The sequence below is a fragment of the Stigmatopora argus genome, chromosome 13 (genome assembly GCF_051989625.1).
Source record: "Stigmatopora argus isolate UIUO_Sarg chromosome 13, RoL_Sarg_1.0, whole genome shotgun sequence".
NCBI lineage: Eukaryota > Metazoa > Chordata > Actinopteri > Syngnathiformes > Syngnathidae > Stigmatopora > Stigmatopora argus.
In genome coordinates, this window is record NC_135399.1 from 2,844,008 (window position 1) to 2,867,931 (window position 23,924).

At 41.6% G+C, this 23,924-nt stretch overlaps 2 protein-coding genes across 2 annotated transcripts in view; one reads left to right on the forward strand and one right to left on the reverse strand.

The window, feature by feature from the left end:
* LOC144087204 (aryl hydrocarbon receptor-like) overlaps positions 1-5,230 on the reverse strand; it is a 32,261-nt gene extending 27,031 nt beyond the window's left edge. Inside the window, exons 1-2 of the mRNA XM_077617571.1 lie at positions 5,204-5,230; positions 2,574-2,663 (exon numbers count right to left, since the gene is read on the reverse strand). Coding sequence (XP_077473697.1) covers positions 2,574-2,663; positions 5,204-5,230 — 117 coding nt within the window. The remainder of the gene's footprint in view (positions 1-2,573; positions 2,664-5,203) is intronic.
* A 7,228-nt stretch (positions 5,231-12,458) lies between these two features.
* Positions 12,459-23,731, forward strand: LOC144087475 (histone deacetylase 4-like). Its single transcript, XM_077617954.1, has 16 exons — positions 12,459-12,674; positions 12,925-13,137; positions 13,220-13,415; positions 14,381-14,514; positions 14,590-14,692; positions 14,770-14,816; positions 14,898-15,005; positions 16,116-16,171; positions 17,324-17,411; positions 17,494-17,613; positions 17,688-17,785; positions 17,865-17,983; positions 18,068-18,201; positions 19,455-19,539; positions 20,819-20,963; positions 21,031-23,731. Exons 1-16 carry the CDS (start codon positions 12,471-12,473, stop codon positions 21,068-21,070), a joined length of 1,890 nt encoding a protein of 629 aa, XP_077474080.1. The 5' UTR covers positions 12,459-12,470; the 3' UTR covers positions 21,071-23,731.
* Positions 23,732-23,924: the final 193 nt, after the last annotated feature.

A 23,924-nucleotide genomic window follows, 5' to 3' on the forward strand; every position in this document is an offset into this window, starting at 1 on the left:
TCAAGCGGACCATGTGCCTTTTTGGGAGCACATATTGTGTGAGAAGCTCTTCTCCACCTTGAACTTCAATAAGTCCAAGTACAGGTCCAGACTTACTGATGAGCATCTTCAAGCTCTACTGAGGGTCTCCACTGCTTCCTCCCTCAAGCCAAATGTGACTATGTGAGAAGAAGCGCTGCCAGGTCTCTAGCAGCAAGGAGTAGGCAAAAGAAGCCGTGTTCAGAATATTTCATGTTCAATGTTCCATTCAAGTTCAGAAAGTTAAAGGTTAAAGAGCTGTTAATACAGACATTTGAAACGGAATAAAAATAATTCATTTTCTCTACTTAGCCAGCCAGTATATATCTACTGTATGCTCATTAGTATTATTTGGTTTTATATTACTGATTGATTTATTTTTTATTCATCTTTAAGTTAATTTATTTAATTCATTATTTTTTGTTAAAAAATAAAGATATTTGATAACGTTGGAAAGTTTTATCAGTGCTTTTCTTGTGGAAATCCTGATGCGGCCCAGTCTCACCCAGACTCGGCCTCTAGCGGCCCCCAGGTAAATTGAGTTCGAGACCCCTGATCTACGGGAAATAGTAGAGTCTGGGGCTGCTTGGCGTAGTTGTCCTATCGACTGATTTATTTGATTTTATCGTGATAACAATTTTAGTATTGGTCCATATATAAAGCGCACTGGATTATAAGGCGCCCTGTCTATTTTGGAGAAAATTTTAGACTTGTATGTGCGCCTTATAGTCGTGAAAATACGGTAATTGAAATATTGTGGTTTTGCAAACTATTGAAAAAATACAGCATGATGAAAATAAGTTTATCTTTGTGGTTAGGTCCTTCTACATGCGTTTTACAGTCAGTAATTCCAACACGTTTCACGCTGATGTCGCACTGGCATATTGTGCAATGTGCAAATGTTGGTCCTTTTGGGGACGGCTTCAACATGGGATATTTCGTTGAATACGAACCAATAAACTTCTGCGAGTATCTGGGGTTCTTATTAGAATTGCCATCCATTTTTCACTTAACCCGAGCAGGCATATTGATAAGACTTACAAGTGCTGTGTATGCCTACTTCTTTTAGAACAACTCCAGAAATTATAGGATTTGTTTAAAAAAAGACTGGTGGTTTAGTCAGCCTTAATAATACTTAGTTCCCTTATGAAAAAAACAAAAATGAATATGTTAAAACGATGGAGGCTACTTATGCAATCGATTCCGAATCGGTTGTCACGCTGAAGTCGCACAAGATGAATCATTCGTCAGAATTTGTAAATCGGATGATTTACAATGCACTCGTGTTACCGAATTCTTCCGGTTTACAGTGCAGTTAAATGAAAATAACGGAAGCCGTAGCGATGGTATGAATTTCGAGGCATTTAAATTGGAAATTTGGTACTTTTCCGAATTGGTTGCTTAAAAAAAAATTAAGTGAAAATTTTGGGGGGATTTCCGGAGTTTAGGGAGATTGTCCGGAGTCCTGGAGTTTGAGTTGCATTTCCATAGAAACTCCTGAAATTCCGGAGTGGTTGGCAGCCCTGGTCACGTCTGAGTTGTAGGTTTTCCCAGCCGAGCGCAGGTTGGCCAAGCTGCTGCTGAGGAAGTAGGCAAAAGCATTGTGGTTGCCGTTGCCCGGCCGGTGGCTCCAGAGCTGCCAAGCTCCGTTGACCCAATTTCAGGAGTACCTTTGTCCCATTTCAGGAGTTTTATGATTTATCAGGAGTGAATCCAATTCGCGCGAATTTCATATAAAATGTAAAAAGAAAAATAACAGACAATTAAAATCAAACTGTTATTAGCATGCTCGGATGATTCACAATGAACTTGTGTTACCGAATTCATCCAGTTTATAATGCAGTTGAATCAAATGTGTAAGTAAGATGGCAGAAGCCGGAGCGATGGTATGAATTTTGAGGCATTTAAATTGGAAATTTGGCACTTTTCCGAAATGAGTGGTTAAAAAATAAATTAGGAAACAATTTTTGGGATTTCTTGAGTTTAGGGAGGTTTTCAGGAGTCCCGGAGTTTGCGTTGCTTGACCGGAGTAAACTCGTGAAATTCCGGAGAAGTTGGCAGCTCTGTGGCTCTAAGGGGCGACTGAAATGAGGCTGGCTGCTTCCAGTGCCCGTTGGCTCATGGCCAGGTCCAAGTTGCTGCTCCACGGCTGGGTCCAGCTGCTGCTGGACATATAATTACTCTTTTGGGTTGGTGACCACAGATGTAGAGGACTGATTACATATTTTCACGCAAAATAGCATGTTAACCTCGTTCTCAACAAAAATTGCAATGCTCTCCGCTTTAATACTAATAGTGTGACCCCCAGGCAACACCCATGGTGCATCATGCTCCCATTCTATCAGATCATTATATTACAGGTAAATTGGAACAAGATTCTCATTATTTGTTGTTTTCGTGTGTACAGTGTTCAGTAAAGTTTATGTCCGTGGATGGTTTAAGACAGGTGATTGATGTAGTTTACCGAAAGAGCTGTGTTCTGGCAAAAGGCCAAACAAGAGGTGAGAAAACCATAAAGTACTATATGGAATTGAATGTTAAATATGAGCAGTGACCTGATGGAAGCCCAAGTAGTCCTGGATGGTGTGAGAGGAGAAGAAGATAGTACCCGTGGCAGTGATGACCAGGACAAACCCATTCAGAGCCTTGGGGAGGAAACACAGTTAGTGTTCAGTCTTGCGGCAGTAAACAGTGGCAAACTCATACTGCTAATTTTAGTCACATCAGGTGATTACATAATGTTTACCCAGAGAGAAATAAAGAAAACAAACATCAATGTTTAAGGCTCAAGCTGTACAACCCCATGATGAGTTTTGAGACTTTTCACCATTTGGTTAAATGAGAAAGAGTCTCAAACCCTTTGGCAAATGGTGTAAGGGGAAATTTGTTACATATGGTGCATGTACTTTCTTTCTAAGGTTATTGGAAGTATTGATATTTGCAGCTGACCTACTGCACATTTGCCCTTTCTGGTTTTACCAACATTGTGTGAACAAACAGGTCACAACAAACATACAAGAATGTCACACAAGCATGCATAGAAGGACAAGCATCTCGTTCCCAAACCATGCCAGGGGCAGCTGTGGGGGTTGAGCAAGCGACTAATGCTTGAGAATGCTGTTTTTTTCGACACATACAGTACACACAATCACCACAATTATCTGCCACTTCCTCCACGATAAACATCAACACCTAAATGTCACAATGCGGACTTCACATTAGCCACAACTTAAATGCGAAATGCATATACAATAACTGATATAAAGAGATAAATAGTTTTTCATTTAAATTTAAATTACCTGCGCTGATTTATATTATTTAATCTAAATACATTATTTTCTAGGTAATGGTTTGCTTCCTAGAAATATTATTTTTATAGATATAAACAGTAAGTGGAATGATAGCCCAGCTACATATTCATTCAATGTTTTTTTTCCAATAATGACTTCTAATGTCATCATATACTGTTAAGTTATATGTTATGTAGTCACTCCGATTGCTACTTACATTAGCAGAAATCATTTATCTTATTTTGTCAATAGATATTTTATCAGGATTTCAAGATCCAAGCCATTTTGTGACCCAACCTGGACAACTAGACCTTATCACTGCATGTGATCTCAAGTAATGGATTGATTATGTATTTGTGAATAATGCATAATTATATGCAGCAAAGAAAAAGATAGTTTTCACAAATCAACCAGAAGTAATCAAGAAAGAGGCCCCCTTTTAGGAATGGTCATCTCCTGACCAAGCCTGTTTCACCATATGAGCTTTCATGGTTCATTATGAGCGACCCATCAGAATTGCAGACTATACTGACATAAAAAAAAACTCCCCGGTAGGATCAGCTTGCTCTGAGTGGGTAGGCGCCTCCTTCCCCTCCTGGAATGCCAGTGTGGTGCACATTGGGAGGAATTGGACTGGAAAATCAATGACTCCAGCAGATCAAAAGCGATCTGGCAGTCAGTGAGTTTTCGCTCCATCCAATCAGACATAGAGTACAAAATTGAACTGGAATTGAAAGACTAGATTGTTTTTAAGAGTATCAATAGAATAATTTTCTATTCCATTTAATGAATTATTAACTGCATAGAATGTTTTTACATGATAAAAGATTGGACAGTATTTTAAAGAGAATAAAAAAAATAATTTTGGGAAAAGATTTGAGGCTAGAACTCCTGGATATCTTCACATCAGAACGATTTAATTAACCTGATGTGCCAGATCGTTTTTATAACAAAACATTTGTGGACAAAGGCCAAATGAAGCCTGCTCTGCTATTTATAGCAGTTTTCAATTCATGACAATTGGTTCCAACTGATACGGGAGCTGACTAGCATTGAAAAATCTTCCATGCCAACTAACATCTGCTGTGATTGTATTCAGGAGTCACTAATCATTGAGTTCTTTTTCATTCATTCAGTCATTTTCTGAACCGATTTATCCACACAAGGGTAGCGGGGGGTGCTGTACCCTATCCCAGCCGACTTCGGGCCAGAAGTGGGGGACACCCTGAATCGGTGGGCAGTTGATCGCAGGGCACGATTAGACGGACAGCCATTCACAGTCACACAATTTAGAGTGTCCAATCGGCCCTTGAATGTGGTAGGAAATCGGAGTACCTGGAGAAAACTCCACACAGTTGGACCAACCTGGATTTGAACCCAGGACCCCAGAGCTGTGAGGCCAACGCGCTTACCACTCAAACCACTGGGCCGCGTTTCATTGCATTCTTCTACCACAAAAACATTGCGCGCCCATCTCCGACCTTCTCTGCTGCTGAAATCTCTCCTGCATTCATCACTTCCGGAATTGACAGCAATAGCATCTTCTGTGGTAAACCTTCCAAAACCTTTAACAATCTCCAATACATCTAAAACTCAGCTGCATGCCTCCTAACGCACACATGCCCTCATGAATGCATCAGATGATACTCCAGAAATTCCATAAGCTCCCCATTTCTCAGCACATTAAGTTAAACATTTTCCTCACCAGTTGATCCGCAAACATACACACACACCTTTCCAACCTGGTCCATTATCATACCACGTCTCGCTTCATACGTTCCTCTCATGCACATTTCATGTCCATCCCCTGAAGTACTAAGCTACAAACTTTGAACCTGGAAAGACGGAGCGTTTTCCATTGCTGCCTCTATCCTATTATTAACTATTATTATTACCGTCACCGTCAGCATCAGTGTCGCCATCATTATTATCATTATGTCCCCTCGTGGTGTACAGGTTCACTCGCCTGACTTTGGTGTGGGCAGGCGTGGGCTCCATTCCCGCTCAGTGTGATTGTGAGTGCGGATGGTCATCTCTTTCTGTCCCGTACGGCTGACTGGCGACCAGTCTAGGGTGTAGTCTGCCTTTCACCTGAAGTCAGCCCGATTAGGCTCCAGCAACTATTTCGAGGTTGCGCGGTATGGAAGATGAATGAATAAATTATCGTTATTAATCTATATTATTATCCTTCCTCCCATCAACTGTCAGGCTCTTTAACAAAACAAATGGCTGAGTGTTAAGACCTACCATATGCATGCATGTACATCTATGTGTATATATGTATATATGTGCTTATATATATATATATATATATATATATATATATATATATATATATCAGTGGCGGGCCGTCAGGGCCTTCAAGGCCTTCTCTGCTGGCCTAAGAAATATCTGAATCATATTATATTTTGTCCATCAATACTTATTATTCCAAATGGTCTGTTAGCTTCCTTTCATTGCTTTTCCCCCTGGTTAAACTGCTTCCAGATGTGTGTTTTCATATTGAAGCATTTAACCAATCACATTTCAGCCATTATTTGTTGCCAGATCAGATCTGTCTCAAAGCCTTCACAATCAGTTCTTGCGGGCTCTGCTGCATTAAACTAGATTGTTGCTTTTAACCAATCAGATTTCGAGTTGGCAACCCCACAATGATTTTTCATAGGCGTTAGCATTTTGCTGGCTGGGACATGTCATTGCTTTCACAAACTATGATTGGCTAGTAGGCGGGCCAAAGCAGCCAGAGATCGCAAACTCCACCCACATGGCCGACAGTGGCAAAAACAAATGAATTATGTTTCAGATTTCTCTCACAAAGCTATTTTCCAGACGGACTTTTCCCCCCCAAAAATGGACATCATTAAGAAAGGGCGGTCAACTCCGAAGCTAGCAAGCCTGTTACAGCCGGGAATATGGTGTGTGCGGCACTTTCAGTGTGCTAACTTAGCTCCACAAGCAAATAGTATATTGTTGTTTTGATTTAAAGCCATTTTCAAAAGGGACTATGCCAGAAATATGACAGGACAGGCTCGACTTTCATCATTAGCTTCGATGGCGATAGGAAAGAAGGAAGAAAGAAAGGAGGATGGATATTGTGTAAAAAGGATTTTTGGTGAGTAAAATATGGCCATATTCCTAAATAATATTTCAATTGTGGGCCAAGTTCTGATATCTGAAAAGCTCCAGTGTTTGTATTTAATCACAAAATGCTGCTAGGAAGTGGATTTTACCCCAGTTTAATTTTTGGCGTTTCACCATTGACGTCCATCGCTGTCTTTTCCCGGGAAAAATCACCCCCCTGGCCTGGTTGTAATGTCTCAAAAGCTCCAGTATTTGTATTCAATCAATAAATGATGCTAGGAAGTGGCTTTTACCTAATTTTAGTATTTTAGTGCATTTTTTGTCATTTCACGTATGGACGTATCGACGTTCATCGCTGTCTTTTTACCGGGGAAATGATACTCCGGGCCCGGTTCTGATGTCTAAAAAGCTCCAGTATTTGTATTTAATCAATAAATACTGTTTTCGGCTGGATTTTACCCCATTTTCGGGCAATGTTTGCCCGTACGCCATTGACGTTCATCGCTGTCTTTTCCCGGGAAAATCACCCCCTGGCCTGGTTTTAATGTCTGAAAAGCTCCAGTATTTGTATTTAATCATGAAATGCTGCTAGGAAGTGGATTTTACCCCATCATTTTTGTGCATTAATTTATTGATTATTTTTTATGTGTTGCAGCTGTAGCTGCAGTAGAGGTTTTATAGCCATAAAATAGTGTAGATATGTGTATATACACATATGTGTATATGTATATATATATACATATATATATATATATATTTCAGCAACACGCTTATTTATATATTTATTCATGTATTTATTTATTTATCAACTTACTTATTACCCATCTATTTATGTCTAAAATGCCTTTCCTATTTCTGCATCCTCACCCTCTTGCTACTGTGACAACGAAATTTCCCGAATATGGGATGAATAAAGTTATCAAATCCAATCCAAACCAATTGTCGTGATAATCGAAAAATCGCGAAGTAGGGTCACCCATATTTAAAATCCACGCTGAAACTCGTAAGCGGAAGCCACTCCTGCTACTAGGAATCAGCACTGATGTAAAAATAAATAAATAAATAATTGCAGAAAAAAATCACGAAACAGCGAATTTGTGATAAATGAAGTCATGATAATTGAGGGATTGCTGTATATTCCTATTTAACCTCTTTTCAATTGAAGTTTCTTTGAGTATCATGAAAATGGATTGATGGAATAGTGTAGCGTACTCAGCAGGGTTACACTATGTCAGGGTCAGCGAAGACGCTCTTGAGCTCCATGCGGCTCCCGGGCCAAAATCTATTCAGCTCTTTGCTTCTTTTTTATATTCTGTGGCTCTTTGCTTCATTTTGTTATGAATCACCTGGGCTGCGGAGCGGAGTGGAAGCAAGGAGCAGGAAGCTTTAATGGCCTTTTAAGATTTGTATTTGATTAGCCCTCACGTTGAAGTTCAACATTCCACCAAGTGTGAATGTGAGAGTAATGATTTTCATCAATGCAGCCAACTTCACTTATTCGCGGGGACAGAAGCTCAGACTTCCCCATTCTCAGCCACTTCATCAAGCTCCTCAAAGGGACATTCCTAGGTCAGGTGGGAGTCATAGTCCCTCCATCGTGGGCTGTCATTATGTAGGCAGATACCATATTTTCACGCATATAAGATGAATTTGCCACTCAAAAAAAGGTGACTGAATCCAGGGTACGGCTTATATGTGCAGAAATTAGATTTGACATGCCCAAAACTGCAAGGTGGCAAAGAGGAAATGCCATAACCCAAGACAATTTATTTCAAAATTGAGAAGAAACACAGATAAAACGCTAAACTAAATTAATTTGGACATCTATTAATGAAATTCATGAGAAAAAAAACGTATCTTGCATAAAACGTGAAAAAACTCACTTGTGCTCAATTACAAATCTGACTTAATACAAGCAAAACAGACCAAACATATAAACCGGACCAGACAGCACGCCACGGTGTCCGCTATGTCACATTATTTCAAGTCCCAAAGGACTAATTGAGTCCACAAACAATGTTCCCTCTAATTTTTCGTTGGTCTGGGCAGAAAGACAACCTCCCTGAGCGCACTGAGTACCAGTGTGAGCGACATCATCGGTACTCGGATGATTCGCCTAAAGACGTTTCGCCGACGGACGTTTGACAGACGGGCAGGTCGCCGAATGGACGTTCCGCCGAACGCAGGTTTCGCCGAAACGGGATTCGCACGCTCGCCCCGCCACTGGATCGTGTGTTTACAAGTTTTTCAACCTCGGCCCGCGGGCCATATATGGCCCGTTAGGATTTTTAATCCGGCCCGCCGCCGGCGTTGTCCAAATTATAGTAAAAATCAATGTTAGTCTACCATCAATGGCAGGAATAAGCACTCTTGGGCGGGCATGGCAGCCCGGGAATAAGCACTCTTGGGGGGGCATGGCAGCCTGGGAATAAGCACTCTTGGGCGGGCATGGCAGCCCGGGAATAAGCACTCTTGGGCGGGCAGATGTAGCAGAACCGAGCCGTAAAATGACAGCAATCGGGTCAAATCCATCCTAAAACAGCATTTAATGATTAAATACAAATACTGGAGCTCTTTGGACATTAGAACCGAGCCCAGGGAAGTGAATTCCTTGGTAAAATGTTGCGATGGAGGCAAAAAAACGTCCACATACGTCCATTCGCCAAACGGCTCAAAATGCTCTCAAATTCGGTCAAATCCAGCTGAAAACAGAGTTTAATGATTAAATACAAATACTAGTACAGACGCTCCCCTACCTACGAACGCAATTGGTTCCGAGCGATTGTTCATAAGTTGAATTTGTTTGTAAGTTGATTCAGTGCTATATTTTGTATTATAATTTATGTTTAAGGCCGATATAAGTATATTGAAGGTTTATATAAGTGCATTTGTATGTTTAAGGCTTGTATAAGTAACACGCATTGGTTTGTACTGAAAAAAAAACATTTAATAAAATGGAGAGAATATGTACAGTACTGTAGAGAGAGAGAGATTTATGTATTAGAAACTGGCCAAAAGAAGCGACCTAATGACGATTGCACAGTTTTCTTCTTTTTTGCATCATAAATGATGCGGTAGCACTGTATGGCATCATTCAATTGATTTGCAAACTTTGTGCAACGTTCAATATTTGGGTCCTGCTGCTCGATCTTTCTGTTTATAAATGGTACTGACGGTCGAACGATTCAATGCCCGTGAAACGCTCACCACTCTCACGCGCATCAAGCTTCGTTATTATTGCCACTCGTTTCAAATGAAATGACTTGCCTCTTCCTTGCAACTCCCTCAATAGAAGCCTTTAGCTTTTTACCAACCATATTCAATATTGGATGCATGAGATATTTAATGATACAAATGAAAAAGGTTCTTTGCACACTGGAGATACCTTCACGCACTTCCGCATTGCAACGAAGAAGAAGGTAGATGCTGGGTGAGCTGAGCTCTCACAGCGCCAGGCGTCGGTATTAGCGGCGGAAAGAAGTACTACTCCGAAAAAGGCGCGAAATACAAAATTGGACTTGCGAACATTTTTGGACTTAAACGCAATTTGCAGACATGTTCGTATGTACCGTTGTTCGTAAGTTGAATGTTCGTAAGTAGGGGAGTGTCTGTATTTGTATTTAATCATTAAACTAACAAATACTAGTATTTTTATTTAATCATTAAAAGCTGTTTGAACGAACGTTCATTCGGCGACCTGTCCGTCTGTCAAACGTCCGTCGGCAAAACGTCTTTAGGCGAATCATCCGGTCACGACATCATCATTGCTCGCTATGGGCACACCAGTATCACACCTGCCACAAGCAGGTGCATGTCAATGTTCCCTCTAATTTTGTAAAACATGCTGTAAAACACGAAAAACATAAGAGTGGACAGAGCTACTGCCACTGGCTGCTGCTTAAACGGCGCCATCATGGCGAAAGGGGTAAAAAAAAAAAATTACTGCGCGCCATATGATTGCTGCTGTGCAGAGAAGACGAGAGTAGTGCGCAATTGCGCACGCGCGCAGCTTAGAGGGAACATTGTCCACAAAACACATATAGACTGGGGAATACCAAGATGAATGATGGTAGACAGTTAGTCCACTCTTTCACGAACAAGACAAAAAGCTTATCAGATAGGGCAAGGGTTGTAATCGCTTTGTAAATGGAATATATACTCCAGTCTCCCTTCCTAAAACAGGGACCACTAAGCTAGAAGCACCCAAAGTCCACCCATCTGTGAAGACTCACACATGTGAAAAGTATAATTGACTAGCAGCTAGTCCTTAGTTGAGCTTGCCTTTCACCTGAAGCCATCTGGGGCAGGCACCAATGTGCTGTAAAATGAAGTATGCTGAACAGCTTGGAAAATGGAAGGATGTCATATTTCATAATCCTCAGGCAAATTACTTAAATACTAGGTTTATTTTGTCCTTTTTTAAGTTTCAATGGTTTTATTAATGGCCTCGCTTATTGATCTGGAATCTATCTGGAAAACCAGCCCTAGTTATCATTTACATTATTCTCCTGAGAAACAAATCCAGAACAGTGGAACATAAAAAAACTGGGCACTATAGAACATATTTAAATTATAGGTTATTCATCCAGTATAAGACTGTATGGGTAAACAAAAAAGATTGTTCCATGATTGCTTACCTAGGTAAATGACAGATTTTCTGAGATTAAAAAATATATGGAAACCTGTGCTCTCACAAGTTGGGCTTCTTTGCCGTTGCTGACAGCAACTTGAACTAAGCACGGCCATTATCTTGTATTGTCATTGATATTGTATTTTGATGTTTTTTGCCCATACAGTGGTACCTCGAGATACGAGCTTAATGCGTTCCGCGACTGAGCTTGTATGTCGATTTACTCGTATTTCAAATGAACGTTTCCCATAGAAATGAACTAAAAACAAATTAATCCATTCCAACCCTCTGAAAAAACACCAAAAACAGGATATTGGATTGGAAAAACATTTTTATTTGTTCTAATTCACCATCTATTATCAGAGTAACAAATAACTAGTGGTTATGATTATTAATAGTACTAACATTAGATGGATTTCGCAGAGGGGAGAGAGAGAGGGGGCGGGGGTTGAGAAAGAGACATTTTGCACGGCAACGCGCTCGTAACATAATATAAACAAATTTAAATGAACTTGAATTACCATACAGACACATTAAAAATAAGTTTAATCTAACCTTACACTAAACTTTAAATTCTAATTTTGTTTTACATTTTTATAACTTTCTTCTCCCGGGTTGGCTCTATTTGCCCCGGCTCCACCCAGACTTTCAGCTGCAACTAGGGTTGTTTGCTTTTGTCTTCTCAAAATATTCCATGAGGGAGTTGCGACCAGAAAGACATTGCGCATTATGTTGTTATGAGCAGCCTCTCGCGTCCGCTGTATGCTCGTATATCAAAATTTGTCTCGTATCGCAAGATAAATATTTGCCCGAAATTATACTCGTATCTCAAATTGCTCGTATGTCGGGGCACCACTGTTCTCTCATTGATACTCATTAATGAGCCATAGCGTAACAATGTCATCAAAAGAAATCCAAGACTTTTTCTTTAAATGTGGTGGAATGACAAAAGAATCCACACAATTTCTTGTATTTTTACTTTAAATTATAACTAAGGCCCTCAAGGAAGAACAGTAAAAAAAATATGACTTGTTAATGGCTCTCTCTGTCAAAAACGTTCCCGACCCCAGCGAGTGGAGCGTTTAGTTCGTCCGTGCGGATGAAAACATCTCAGTTCAATTGCACCACTTGACAAGTGAAAGTGTTAATAGAAAGGCTGTAAATAGAAATCACCTCATTTGGCCAAGCATTTGTTTCAGTGCCATGTGCTCGCTTGCTCCCGAACCTCTCACACAGGAACTAAGCTGTGCATTTTTCTCATCGTGTCATGTTAAAGAGAGGCAGGCAGTCTGGCAAGCCAGATGGTCCAATTTTTATGACATCTGCTAAGCCATATTAAGTCTGACTCTTTTTAACAGGAAGAAAATTGTGTGCTCCATGTATTTTACGACCCCATCACAAATGCTTCTTTCATGTTCTTTGGCCGCACCCCAGGCGTAGGTGGCTTGTCCATGTCCTCGTCAACCTCCATGGCCAAATTACAGCGTCAGCATCGGCCCCTGGGACGCACTCAGTCGGCACCGTTGCCCCAGGGGAGCGCTGCCCAGGCCCACGCCCAGGCTCTGGCTCTCCAACAGCTCGTGGTCCAGCAGCAACACCAACAGTTTCTGGAGAAGCACAAGCAGCAGTTCCAGCAACAGCTCCAGTTCAACAAAGTAAGAGTAAATATCATTTCTAGGTGGGGATACTAATGCAAATTATCTTGTGTTCAATTAAAAGGGACTTCAGACTAAAAAACCAAGAGCACTATTTGGCTTCCAAAGCAAAGACTTGATTTGAAAAAGGACATTGCAGTGGGCCACTGTATTTTTAGCCTCTTTAAATTCATCCTCACACTTTTTGATAGACTTGCTCCATCCTGTCGTTTTCTCACACCACGCTCCTCCCGTCTCCGCACCTCCACAGTTGATAGCCAAGCCCGGCGAGTCTCCTGTGGGCCGCCAGCACCAGAGCCACCCGGAGGAAACGGAGGAGGAGCTGAGAGAGCATCAAGACGTCAGCTCGTTACCACTCGGGCTCACCATCAAGCAGGAGCCCCCCGACCCGCTGGAGCTCCAGGAGGAAGCCTTGCAACAGCACCGGGAGAGGCAAGCGGAGCAGGAGCTTCTCTTCAGACAGGTAAGAAATGGGGGCAAGTATTTAGATGGCTTACATCCACATACGTGACTTGAAAACTTTGGCTGTTTGTGCGTGAAAGCAGCAGGCGCTTTTGTTGGAGCAGCAACGAATTCACCAGCTGAGAAACTACCAAGCTTCAATGGAAGCTGCCGGCCTTTCCATCTCTTTCCCGGGACACAGGCCTCTATCGCGGGCCCAATCGTCTCCTGCTTCAGCCTCGCCCTTCTCTATCAGCGTCCCGCCCTCTGATCCACCCGTCAAGCCTCGCTTCACCACGGGTAAGCCCACCAATCAAGTACACTAAAATCTACTCTTATTTCATCAAAATCGTTTTTTTTTCCCAAACCTTCAGGAGGACAATGACTTTCCACGACAACACACTCGTAACCGAACAAACAAATTTAAATTAACTTGGATAAATATATACAGACACACTCAAACATACGTTTAATGTAACTGTACACAAAACTGAATTCTGATTTTGTTTTAATTTTTTTACCTTCGTTTTCCGGGTTAGCGGTTTGCCACGCCTCCACCCTCACGTTCGCTATCGATGGGCTGTTTGCTGTTGTATTCCCTTCAAAATATTCCCAAAATGATGCACACAAATGTCCTCACAATAGGATAACGCATGACCTCTTGCAAACGAGAAGTAGTCTTGAATGAGCGATCGCGGGAGCTAAGAGGCTAAGGAAGGAATAACAGCCTACCCACGTATTGAATGTGGGTAATGACGTTTTATTCTGAGAAAGGGTGCCATTGGCTATCGGTGTTGTGTGCACAAGTATACTTCATTACCCAGAAAGCCCTCTTTTTGCCCGCGCATGCGCGTTGTGCGTTTCCTGGTCGAAACTCGTCTGAATAAATCATTCAATCCTCGTAGAAATAGTAGTTATACACGAAAGAGATGCGGCAAAAAAGACAGTGCGCTACAATGATAAACAGCCTCTCATGTCATGGCCACCTGGCTTTCTCGCATCTCGAAATTTTTCTCGTATCTCGAGCATCACGTAGGTAGAGTTGCTTGTATGTAGAGGCACCACTGTAGTTGATTGAATTGAATGCTTTTATTGTCATTAAGTATAATGAGATTTAAAGCTTACAGACGTAGTGCACAAATAACAACAAAAAAGCAGACACATTTAAAAAATCAACTAATAATAAATAAATAAGTAAGCGGCTCGGGAGGATACTAATCGGTTCGGAAAATGAATGAATGTTTGTCTCTGTGTGTTTTTCCCAGGTCTTGTGTATGATTCTCTAATGCAGAAGCACCAGTGCATGTGCGGCAACACCAACAGCCACCCGGAGCATGCAGGCAGGATCCAGAGCATTTGGTCCCGCTTGCAGGAAACCGGACTCAGGGCGCAGTGCGAGGTGGTATCCCCGCATTTCCTCATGACACCAAATTGGAAAAGCAAATATTTGAACATGGGATTTGTGTCTGAGTAGTGCATCCGTGGGAGAAAGGCCACCTTGGAGGAACTCCAGACAGTTCACTCGGAGGCCCACGTCCTGCTGTACGGAACCAATCCTCTCAGACAAAAACTTGATTGTAAGTTCACAAAGACACGTGCCAACTTGTGAGGATCATCAACGACTTGGGCTGACCTAGATTCTCCCGTTAACCAGGTTCAATCACTCCCAGCTTCGTGCGGCTACCGTGCGGCGGCGTGGGCGTAAGTGGCGATCGTATCGTAGGCTAAAAGCAAATTCGGGGCTCAAGCGTAAAGTCCGTTCACCACGAGTGTGTTCGTTAGGTGGACAGCGACACCATCTGGAATGAAGTCCACTCGTCAAGCGCGGCCCGCCTCGCTGTCGGCTCCGTTGTCGAGCTTGTTTTCAAAGTGGCCACTGGAGAGCTGAAGGTATCGTAAATTTCATTTTTTTTAAAGGTTTACTGTAAGACTAACACAAACTGGAAGAGTTAAATGTTTTAAATGTATTAACATTTGATACTTTTTGGAAAAATTCTTTTTTTCCTTAATGCTAATGCATTGTCAGCGCCATAGGACTAACAAATTAAAAAATGTTCTAAATTACAAAATAATATCAAATTACAGGGGTCTATTCTACTCTGAAAACTGGTTATATTACTATATTATATTGGTATTTGCTTCAATCTCCTTTGTAAATATTTTTTTCATTATTAAATTATAGCATCTAACTAAAAATTCATGTTTTTAGTGAGTACATTACAACTGTATTTTTACTGGCATTGTGAATGTAAATTCCAAATGATTTTGGTAATTATGCTAATAGGCTAATGCACTTGTGTCAAAGTGGCGGCCCGGGGGCCAAATCTGGCCCGCCGCATCATTTTGTGTGGCCAGGGAAAGTAAATCATGAGTGCCGACTTTCTGTTTTAGGATCAAATTAAAATGAAGAGTATAGATGTATATTAAATTTCCTGATTTTCCCCCTTTTAAATCAATAATTTTCATTTTTTAATCCATTTTTTCTGTGTTTTTAGTTCAAAAATCATTTTGTAAAATCAAAAAATATATTTAAAAAAAGCTAAAATAAACATTGTTTTAGATCTATAAAAACTGAATATTCAGGGCTTTTAATCCAGTTCTTTTAATCCATTTATAAAAAAAATATAAATATGATATCTAAAATGGTCCGGCCCACATGAAATCGAGTTGACGTTAACGTGGCCCGCGAGCCAACCCAAGTCTGACACCCCTGGGCAAATGGAATATAAATATTACTAATAATAGGTACTTTGCATCGGTGAGTATACAAATCAAAATTGCTCATATCTGTCTGAAAATAAGTTATTGAATATATTCTGCTTTCAACAACATTTTGAAACAGCGATTATTACCATTTTGGGGAGGGCGTCAATTATTTTCACTTTTTGCTGTCCTGACAAGGACATTAAAAGGGCGGATCAACGGATTATTTGACTAAACTTGTTTACCGCCATTCTTGAAACTGTTGCTCAAGCTGTAGTGATCTTGTTATCTCCCCAGAATGGCTTTGCTGTGGTGCGACCCCCCGGACACCATGCAGAGGAAAGCACGCCCATGTAAGTTCACAGCTGTCAACACACTCAGTAGGACATTGCGAATACCAATGTTGTCTTGGACATAAATGACATTTATGTTTAGAAGCTCTGTATTTTTCGGATCAAAGGGTGCACCAGCAATGAACGAGTTTATGTTCATACATAAGATGCACCTGGCTGTGAGATAAATTCACCAATATACTGCATTTATACATTTCTTAGTCGTTTGGACTAAATTACTGATTAGCCTTCGTCGCATTTTAGTCATTTTACAATGTGTTAGTCTTCGTATTTGTTGTCAACGAATACTCCAAAAGTTCCCGTCTAGTTTTAGTCAGTATTTTTGTGCACAAAAATTTAAAGCTTATGCTCTAAAAAAATATTCCAATTGTTTTGAATGAACATTGACAGACAAGTACACAATTTAGAATGTAACATATGCCAAAGTTAGTTACCCAAACAAGCTAAAATATTCCCCTTAATTCAGGGATTCTTTTACATTAAAATGTGGAATATACATTAAAATTACGCCATCATTCGCACTATAAATTTAAATTTAAAAACTCAGTGCCGACAAATGGCGGTCAAAACAGAGTTGTTGTTGTCGTCGGGGGAGGCTCCAAGTGGAAGTAAAGTAGGCTGCAATGTTACTGGGAGAATTTCAAAATAAAATAACGGATAAAGGAAATCTATTTACGTTTTGGGGGACTTCATAACTTGGATTTTGTTTTCGTATGTCAGGACGGTAATTTTGTAACCTGAAAATTTTGTATGTAGAGGTGCGACTGTGATGACCGTAAGTTTGGTCGCCGTACGTTTGGTCGCCGGATGTTTGGTTGCCGGACGTTTGGTCGCCCGGACGTTTGGTCTCCCGGGTGAATATAATTTTGAGAGCTGGTTTCAACAGTAATTATTTAGATATTAAACTCTCTCTCTCATGAATATAATTTTGAGAGCTGGTTTCAACAACTCTCTGTCATGTTGACAAACGTCCGGCGACCAAACGTCCGGCGACCAAACGTCAGGCGACCAAACATCCGGCGACCAAACGTCCGGCGACCAAACAGCCGAGTACCACGACTGTAGTCTGAAAAATGTTCCTCATATCAGCCCAGTGATTACATATGTTCTATCTTTATTTTCCTAATATCTGATTGCATGCTGACATTCCAGGGGCTTCTGCTACTTCAACTCTGTGGCTATCGCTGCCAAACTGCTGCAGCACAGACTCAATATCAACAGGATCCTCATCGTGGACTGGGTAATCCCACCGTTCCGTTTAAGAAAATGTCCAATTGCGGGAAAGGACATTGCTCAGACATTGCTCGCAACATGTCATTTAGGATGTTCACCATGGCAACGGAACCCAGCAAGCCTTCTACGATGACCCCAATGTTTTGTACCTATCTATTCACCGTTATGATGATGGCAATTTCTTTCCTGGTAGTGGTGCACCTGAGGAGGTGAGGAAATATGTTCATTGAGGGAAATATTAGTAGTGATGGAAAAATGCAGGAAGTTTTTGTCATGACGACAGGTGGGAAGTGGCCCGGGAGTCGGGTTCAACGTCAATGTTGCCTTTACTGGAGGTCTTGAGCCACCCATTGGAGATGTGGAGTACCTGGCTGCGTTCAGGTACGGAATAACCCCGAAAAGACCAAGTTTGAAAAGGATACCGAAAAGTAAGAACTTTTGCACTGTCTCCTTCTCTTAGGTCGGTGGTGATGCCCATTGCCAATGAGTTTGCACCAGACATCGTGCTCGTATCCTCTGGTTTTGACGCAGTGGAAGGACACCCTCCACCACTTGGAGGCTACACTCTGACCTCCAAATGTGGGTACACAAACACCATTATGGAACTGGAACTTTTTATCTCGTCAGAGTAGTAGTTAAGGTGTGATTCTCTCGGATTTGAAGGTTTTGGATATCTGACCCGCCAGCTCATGAGCCTCGCTGGAGGTAGGTTAGTCCTGGCTCTGGAGGGCGGTCATGATCTCACCGCCATCTGCGATGCTTCAGAGGCTTGTGTGGCCGCGTTGCTCGGACAGGAGGTGAGTGGGACACTTTTGGATGGTTGGGGATATACAGTGGTACCTCGACGTACGATCGTAATCCGTTCCGAGACTGAGATCGTATGTCGAGCTTTTCGTAACTCGAGAGAACGTTTCCCATTGAAATGAATTGAAAACAAATTAATTTGTTCCAACCCTCTGAAAAAACACCAAAACAGGATATTGGATTGGAAAAAATGTTTCATTTCTTCTAATTTGCCATATATTGACAAAGTAATAAATAACAAGTGGTTTAATGGTAATAAAATGTGTTTAATAGATGTAAAATTAGACGCATTTCGCGGAGGGGAGAGACAACGACACACACGGAGGCGGAGGGGGGGGCTGTTTGAGGGCACTTTATCCACGGTACTCATAAACGAACAAACAAATTTAAATTAACTTGGATAAATATATACAGACACACTCAAACATACGTTTAATGTAACTTTACACAAAACTGAATTCTAGTTTTGTCTTAATCTTTTGTTACCTTTGTTTTCCGGGTTAGCGGTTTGCCACGCCTCCACCCTCACGTTCGCTATCGATGGACTGTTTGCTGTTGTATTGCCTTCAAAATATTGCAAAAATGATGCACACAAATGTCCTCACAATAGGATAACGCACGACCACTTGCCAACGAGAAATAGGCTTGAATGAGCGATCGCGGGAGCTTCTTTCCTTAAAAAGAATAACAGGAAATGCAATAGCTGAGCTTCCCACGTATTGATTGTGGGTAATGCAGTTTTATTCTGAGAAAGGGTGCCATTGGCTATTGGTGTTGTGTGCACAAGTATACTTCATTACCCAGAAAGCCCTCTTTTTGCCCGCGCATGCGCGTGGTGCGTTTCCTGGTCGAAACTCGTCTTAATAAATCGTTCAGTCCTCATAGATATAGTAGTTATACACGAAAGAGATGCGGCAAAAAAAGACAGTGCGCTACAATGATAAACATTCTCTCATGTCATGGCCACCTGGCTTTGTCGCATCTCGAAATTTTAATTGTATCGCAAGTGAATTATTCGATCGAAATTTTCGTCGTAACACGAGCATGCATGTTGTATGACGAGCATGTTGTATCACGAGGTACCACTGTACTTCTTTTAATGGTGTGGTGACAGTGTTGTTCGTGAAAGTCAAACTGCCCGTAAATTGGAAGAAATGAGGATAAGGGAAATGGGGGAAGTTTGGAATGGAATTGTTTCTTTCATCTTTTGATGACGTGATGCTTGTGTATGTGTGTATGTGTGCAGTTGGACCCACTACCCAACGCTGTTCTCAACGACAGGCCCAACCTCAATGCTGTGCGCTCTCTGGAAAAGGTTCTTGAAATTCACTGTAAGTTACATTGAGGAGTTTAACGGGCGCTCTTAGACGCCATGTGAATTCTTCGGCTTTTCCCTCAACGTTTCATTCTACGTATTCGAGACTTATTTGAAATTCGTTTTACCCGATCGAATTCAGTATTTTTCCATTATTGGAAGATAACCAGTCTTTCCCAGAGTATTTTTTGCGAGTCGACCAAAGTCCAAGTCCCTATGACTCTGCAATTTCTCTCCAAACTATATTGAATACAACGCATAAAATGACAAACATGCAAAAGCAATAATATATCAGACCAAGTTGACTGAATAAACTTGTGGAAATATAATGGAAAAATTCTTTCAACAATGCAAGGAATGTATACAACTGTGTTCTCATCCCTACCAAATTTTAATACCATGAAGTTAAACCGGGTGGATGAGTGGTTAGCGCGTCAGCCTCACAGTGGGAGATCTGGGTTCAAATCCAGGTCGGACCACCTGTGTGGAGTTTGCATGTTCTCCCCGGGCCTGCGTGGGTTTTCTCTGGGTATTCCGGTTTCCTCCCACATTCCAAAGGCATGCATGGTAGGCTGATTGGACACTCTAAATTGCCCCTAAGTATAACTGTAGGGGGCGTGAATGTTTTTTTTGTCTCCTTGTGCCCTGCGATTGACTGCCCACCGATTTAGGGTGTCCCCCGCCGAAGTCGGTACTCGGTCGTTTGGTCGCCGGTCTTTTGGTTGCCGGTCTTTTGGTCGCCCGGAAGGTTATTGATAATTACCATTTAAATCGTTGCTCAAATTCCCTAAATACAAACGGTGAATTACTATTTAGTCATACTTAATGCCCTAGTAATTATTAGGCTAAAGAAAAGCTCCAAATTTCCCGGACTTTTATTGTTTTTTGTTGGAGAACTTGTTAAGACCCTGACTGACGTAGCTTCTTAAAGTGACAACGCATGTACATACAAACTCTTATACACTCACACGTTGGCTCAGTGAAACTGCTCAGGGCCATTGTTGGCTTTTATTGATGCGTAGACCGTGTTGTTTTACCTTGTTTTGTCGCCTGTCTTTTGGTCGCTGGTCTTTTGGTCGCCCGTTGTCGCGGTCCGGGTGACCAAAAGACGTCGACCAAAAGACGGCGACGAAAAGACGGCGACCAAAAGACAGCGACCAAAAGACCGGCGACCAAAAGACAGCGACCAAAAGACGGCGACCAAAAGACGGCGACCAAAAGACGGCGACCAAAAGTTGTTGTTGTTTGTATCCACTCTGTCATTTGAATTCCACTGCTTGGTTTTGTGTTTTCAGGTAAGTACTGGCACTCGGTGTGTCAGCATTCGCCACAGCTGGGCCTCTCGCTACTGGAAAGCAAGCGAGGAGACTCGGAAGAGGCTGAGGCCGTTAGTGCCATGGCCTCTTTGTCTGTGGCCAACACAAGTGCTCTGGATCATCGGTAAGCACCAACTTAAATATGTAATGTGAAGATAGGGTTTTTATGGCTAAATTGTTTTCCTCATCAGGCCAGAGGAGGAACCAATGGAAGAGGAGGAACCACTGTAACCGGGGGTGATAGACGACAGTGTTACGCTGTTACCATACACCTCTACGGAGGACACCTTTGAGCACCGAGGAGCCTCGACCGATCCCGTCATTTAGCCCCCCCCCCGACATCTTCCTTGGCGGGGGGACAGGGGGTGGGCTCAGCCTATGGGCAGGGAGCCAATCAGGAGAGAGGTTTGGACGAGAAAAAAACAAAAACAAAAACACAAGAGTTGCTACACGGCGCTCGTTTGGAGATGTTTTTCTGCCACCTTCGGGTTTTTGAAACCCCGACGACGGTGGCCAGTGACCAAAGCTGCGGATGCGTTTCGAGGGGGTGGGCGGAGTTAGGCGGAATTGGGGTCTTATCGACGACAGGTTGCTGTACGAACACCGGGGACAGAGGATATCCCGTCTGCCAATCCCAGCTCGGGATTTTCCCCTTTTCTTGACTTGTTTTCCCCGCTCCGAAACGAGAAAAAAAGAATTCCCGACACGCATTCACTGTGGACCTTCGGTCTTACAAACACTTGTTTTCATCAGAGGTTCTGAAAGGAGTGCCTTGGTGAGGGTCCGCCGGATTTCACGATTGTTCAGGAAAAGTTTGCCTTAAGATTTCCTTCTCGGAGATCAGCGCCAGGGAGGGACGAGAAAAAATTCAGAACATACAGCAAACAATCTTTCAGCATGTTTACTTGGAACGTGGCATCTGCCTCTTAAAGAGTTATTTTACCTTTTTTGGACGGATCTATTTTTCTGAGGGAAATGACGTACCCTGTAAAAAAAAAAAAAAGGTGGTTGCCAGGTTCAGCAAATGGAAGTGCAAATCCCGTCACAAAAATGCTTTTACTCTTATGTAGCTACCCTTTAAAAGAAGGCTTTATCGAGCAAGCATGAGAGGAAAGGCTGGACATTTTTGCCCCATTTTGGAATGTTGAAGCAAAGAAAGCCAAAGCATGAAAGTGTATCTATCACAATTATTTTACCACACCTGAGGAAGGGGAAAAAAAGCCTTCCCATGAATTTGTGCTGATCTGGCAACTACCTAGTTCAATGTAAAACTCCAGTCTTGTACTGTATATAAAATTGAATATATTTTACGGGGCGCCACGGCCTCTTCATATCGAAAGGTTTGATTTTTTTCACGCATTTCTACCACTTTGTTCTTTAGTGTTTTATTTCTAACACGGTCCATTCATAGATTTGTTTTTTTAATCTATTTTTTGTTGTTGTTTTTTTGCATAGTTGACAAAAATAGCCTCGCCGAATTTGTTGTTTTTGTATTTATGAAAAGGTAAGGAGCAATTTTATTTCTTTGTACGGACGGCTCTTCAGGCCAATGCGTTTTTCATCGATTGTGTATTTATAATGTACTGTTTATAGAAGATTTGTATATGGAAAATTTCTAAATGTACTCTAATGACAGCTACGATATTGTGAACGGGACAAAGTATGGCGTCACTCCACGGACGTAAAAAAAAAAAGACAACGCAAAACAAGAAGCAGCATATTTAGCTACTCGTCGACCGCACTGTTTGGATGCAACGTCGTCGTTGTCGCACGGGGCAACGCTTTGGACTTTTCCGACTTTTCCTCATTGCGTCAAATCACTTTGTTGCCTAAGTGATGGTCTTTTCTCTCGTGCACGTTGTAGGACATGCACTTACTTACCTTGGTGACGTGCCTGCGATCTTGCCGCAAGCAGGTCCAGAGGCCATTTTATGTAGCGAGCTGTTTTGTGTTCCTCTTTTTTTCTTTTTTTCTTAAGTCAAAAGGCAGAAAGGATCCAACCTTACTTTTCTTCGCCGCAATTTAACTTGTTGTTGTCCGTCGTCGTGAGTAGGCATCAAAGTGCGATAATCAATATATTGCAAGACAATTATTGTCACTACCTGTGTCCCTAGAGGAAGACCTTTTTTTTTTTTAATTTTTAATTTTATTTTACCAAGTGGTGCGACTTACACTACTTCGTATTTCTAATATTTATATCTGGTGCCAATAAGTCATCCATGTTTTTTTCTATTGTTTTGCCCCCACATCTTTCTGTAATTTATCTTCATCTGTCCACAGACATCAAGTGACGACCATCCCACTTATTGAAGTCATTTTATAAATGTGTAAAATGTGACTTTTTAATTATTTTTTTTTTAATCTAACAAAAACATTCCATTTTATTCATTCATTTGAATTAGAAAATAATACGAATCATGTCAGATCTTGTTTTCGTAACCACGTTTATGACCGCTTTAAGTCTTTGTCCCATGCTTGCACCAACTTTGAACTTTTTGCATGGTTAGTGAGTCAGCATGCTTGCTTGTCTATGTAACAGAAAAATGTATTTGCACAACAGAGGAAGAATAAAATAAAAAGGTTTGGCGATGTCCCAAGTGCGGGGGACACTTTTTCTTCCTATCCGATGTGCAAATATTGAAAAAGACTTTGTCCCAATGACTCCATTATGGTTCTTCTTGTTTCTGACCAGCGAATTCAGCACTTATTAATGGATATAGATGGACTGCTACGTTCATGAAAGACTGTCCCAAAGAATGTTCCTCTTTCAAAGATGTTTAAACAGGCACTGTTGACGCTGAAGTAGTAATGCTGCGCTTTTAATGAGGGGAAACGGTTTGGAGGAGGTCATTTGATTGTCACACCCACCTCGGCCAGTCCTACAAATAACCACTGTGGCTGAAGAGCAATTCTTGGTTTACATGTAAATGGGAAAGAAGTTATTTTTTGTTTGCTGTCCATGTCCTGAAAACAAATTTCTTGGGGACCTACGCTTTGGACGTTTCATCTCTGACATCTATAAAATATATTTCTGAAAAATACCAGTGTCTTTGGGTGTTTGCAATTGATTTTATGCTTTCTCTTA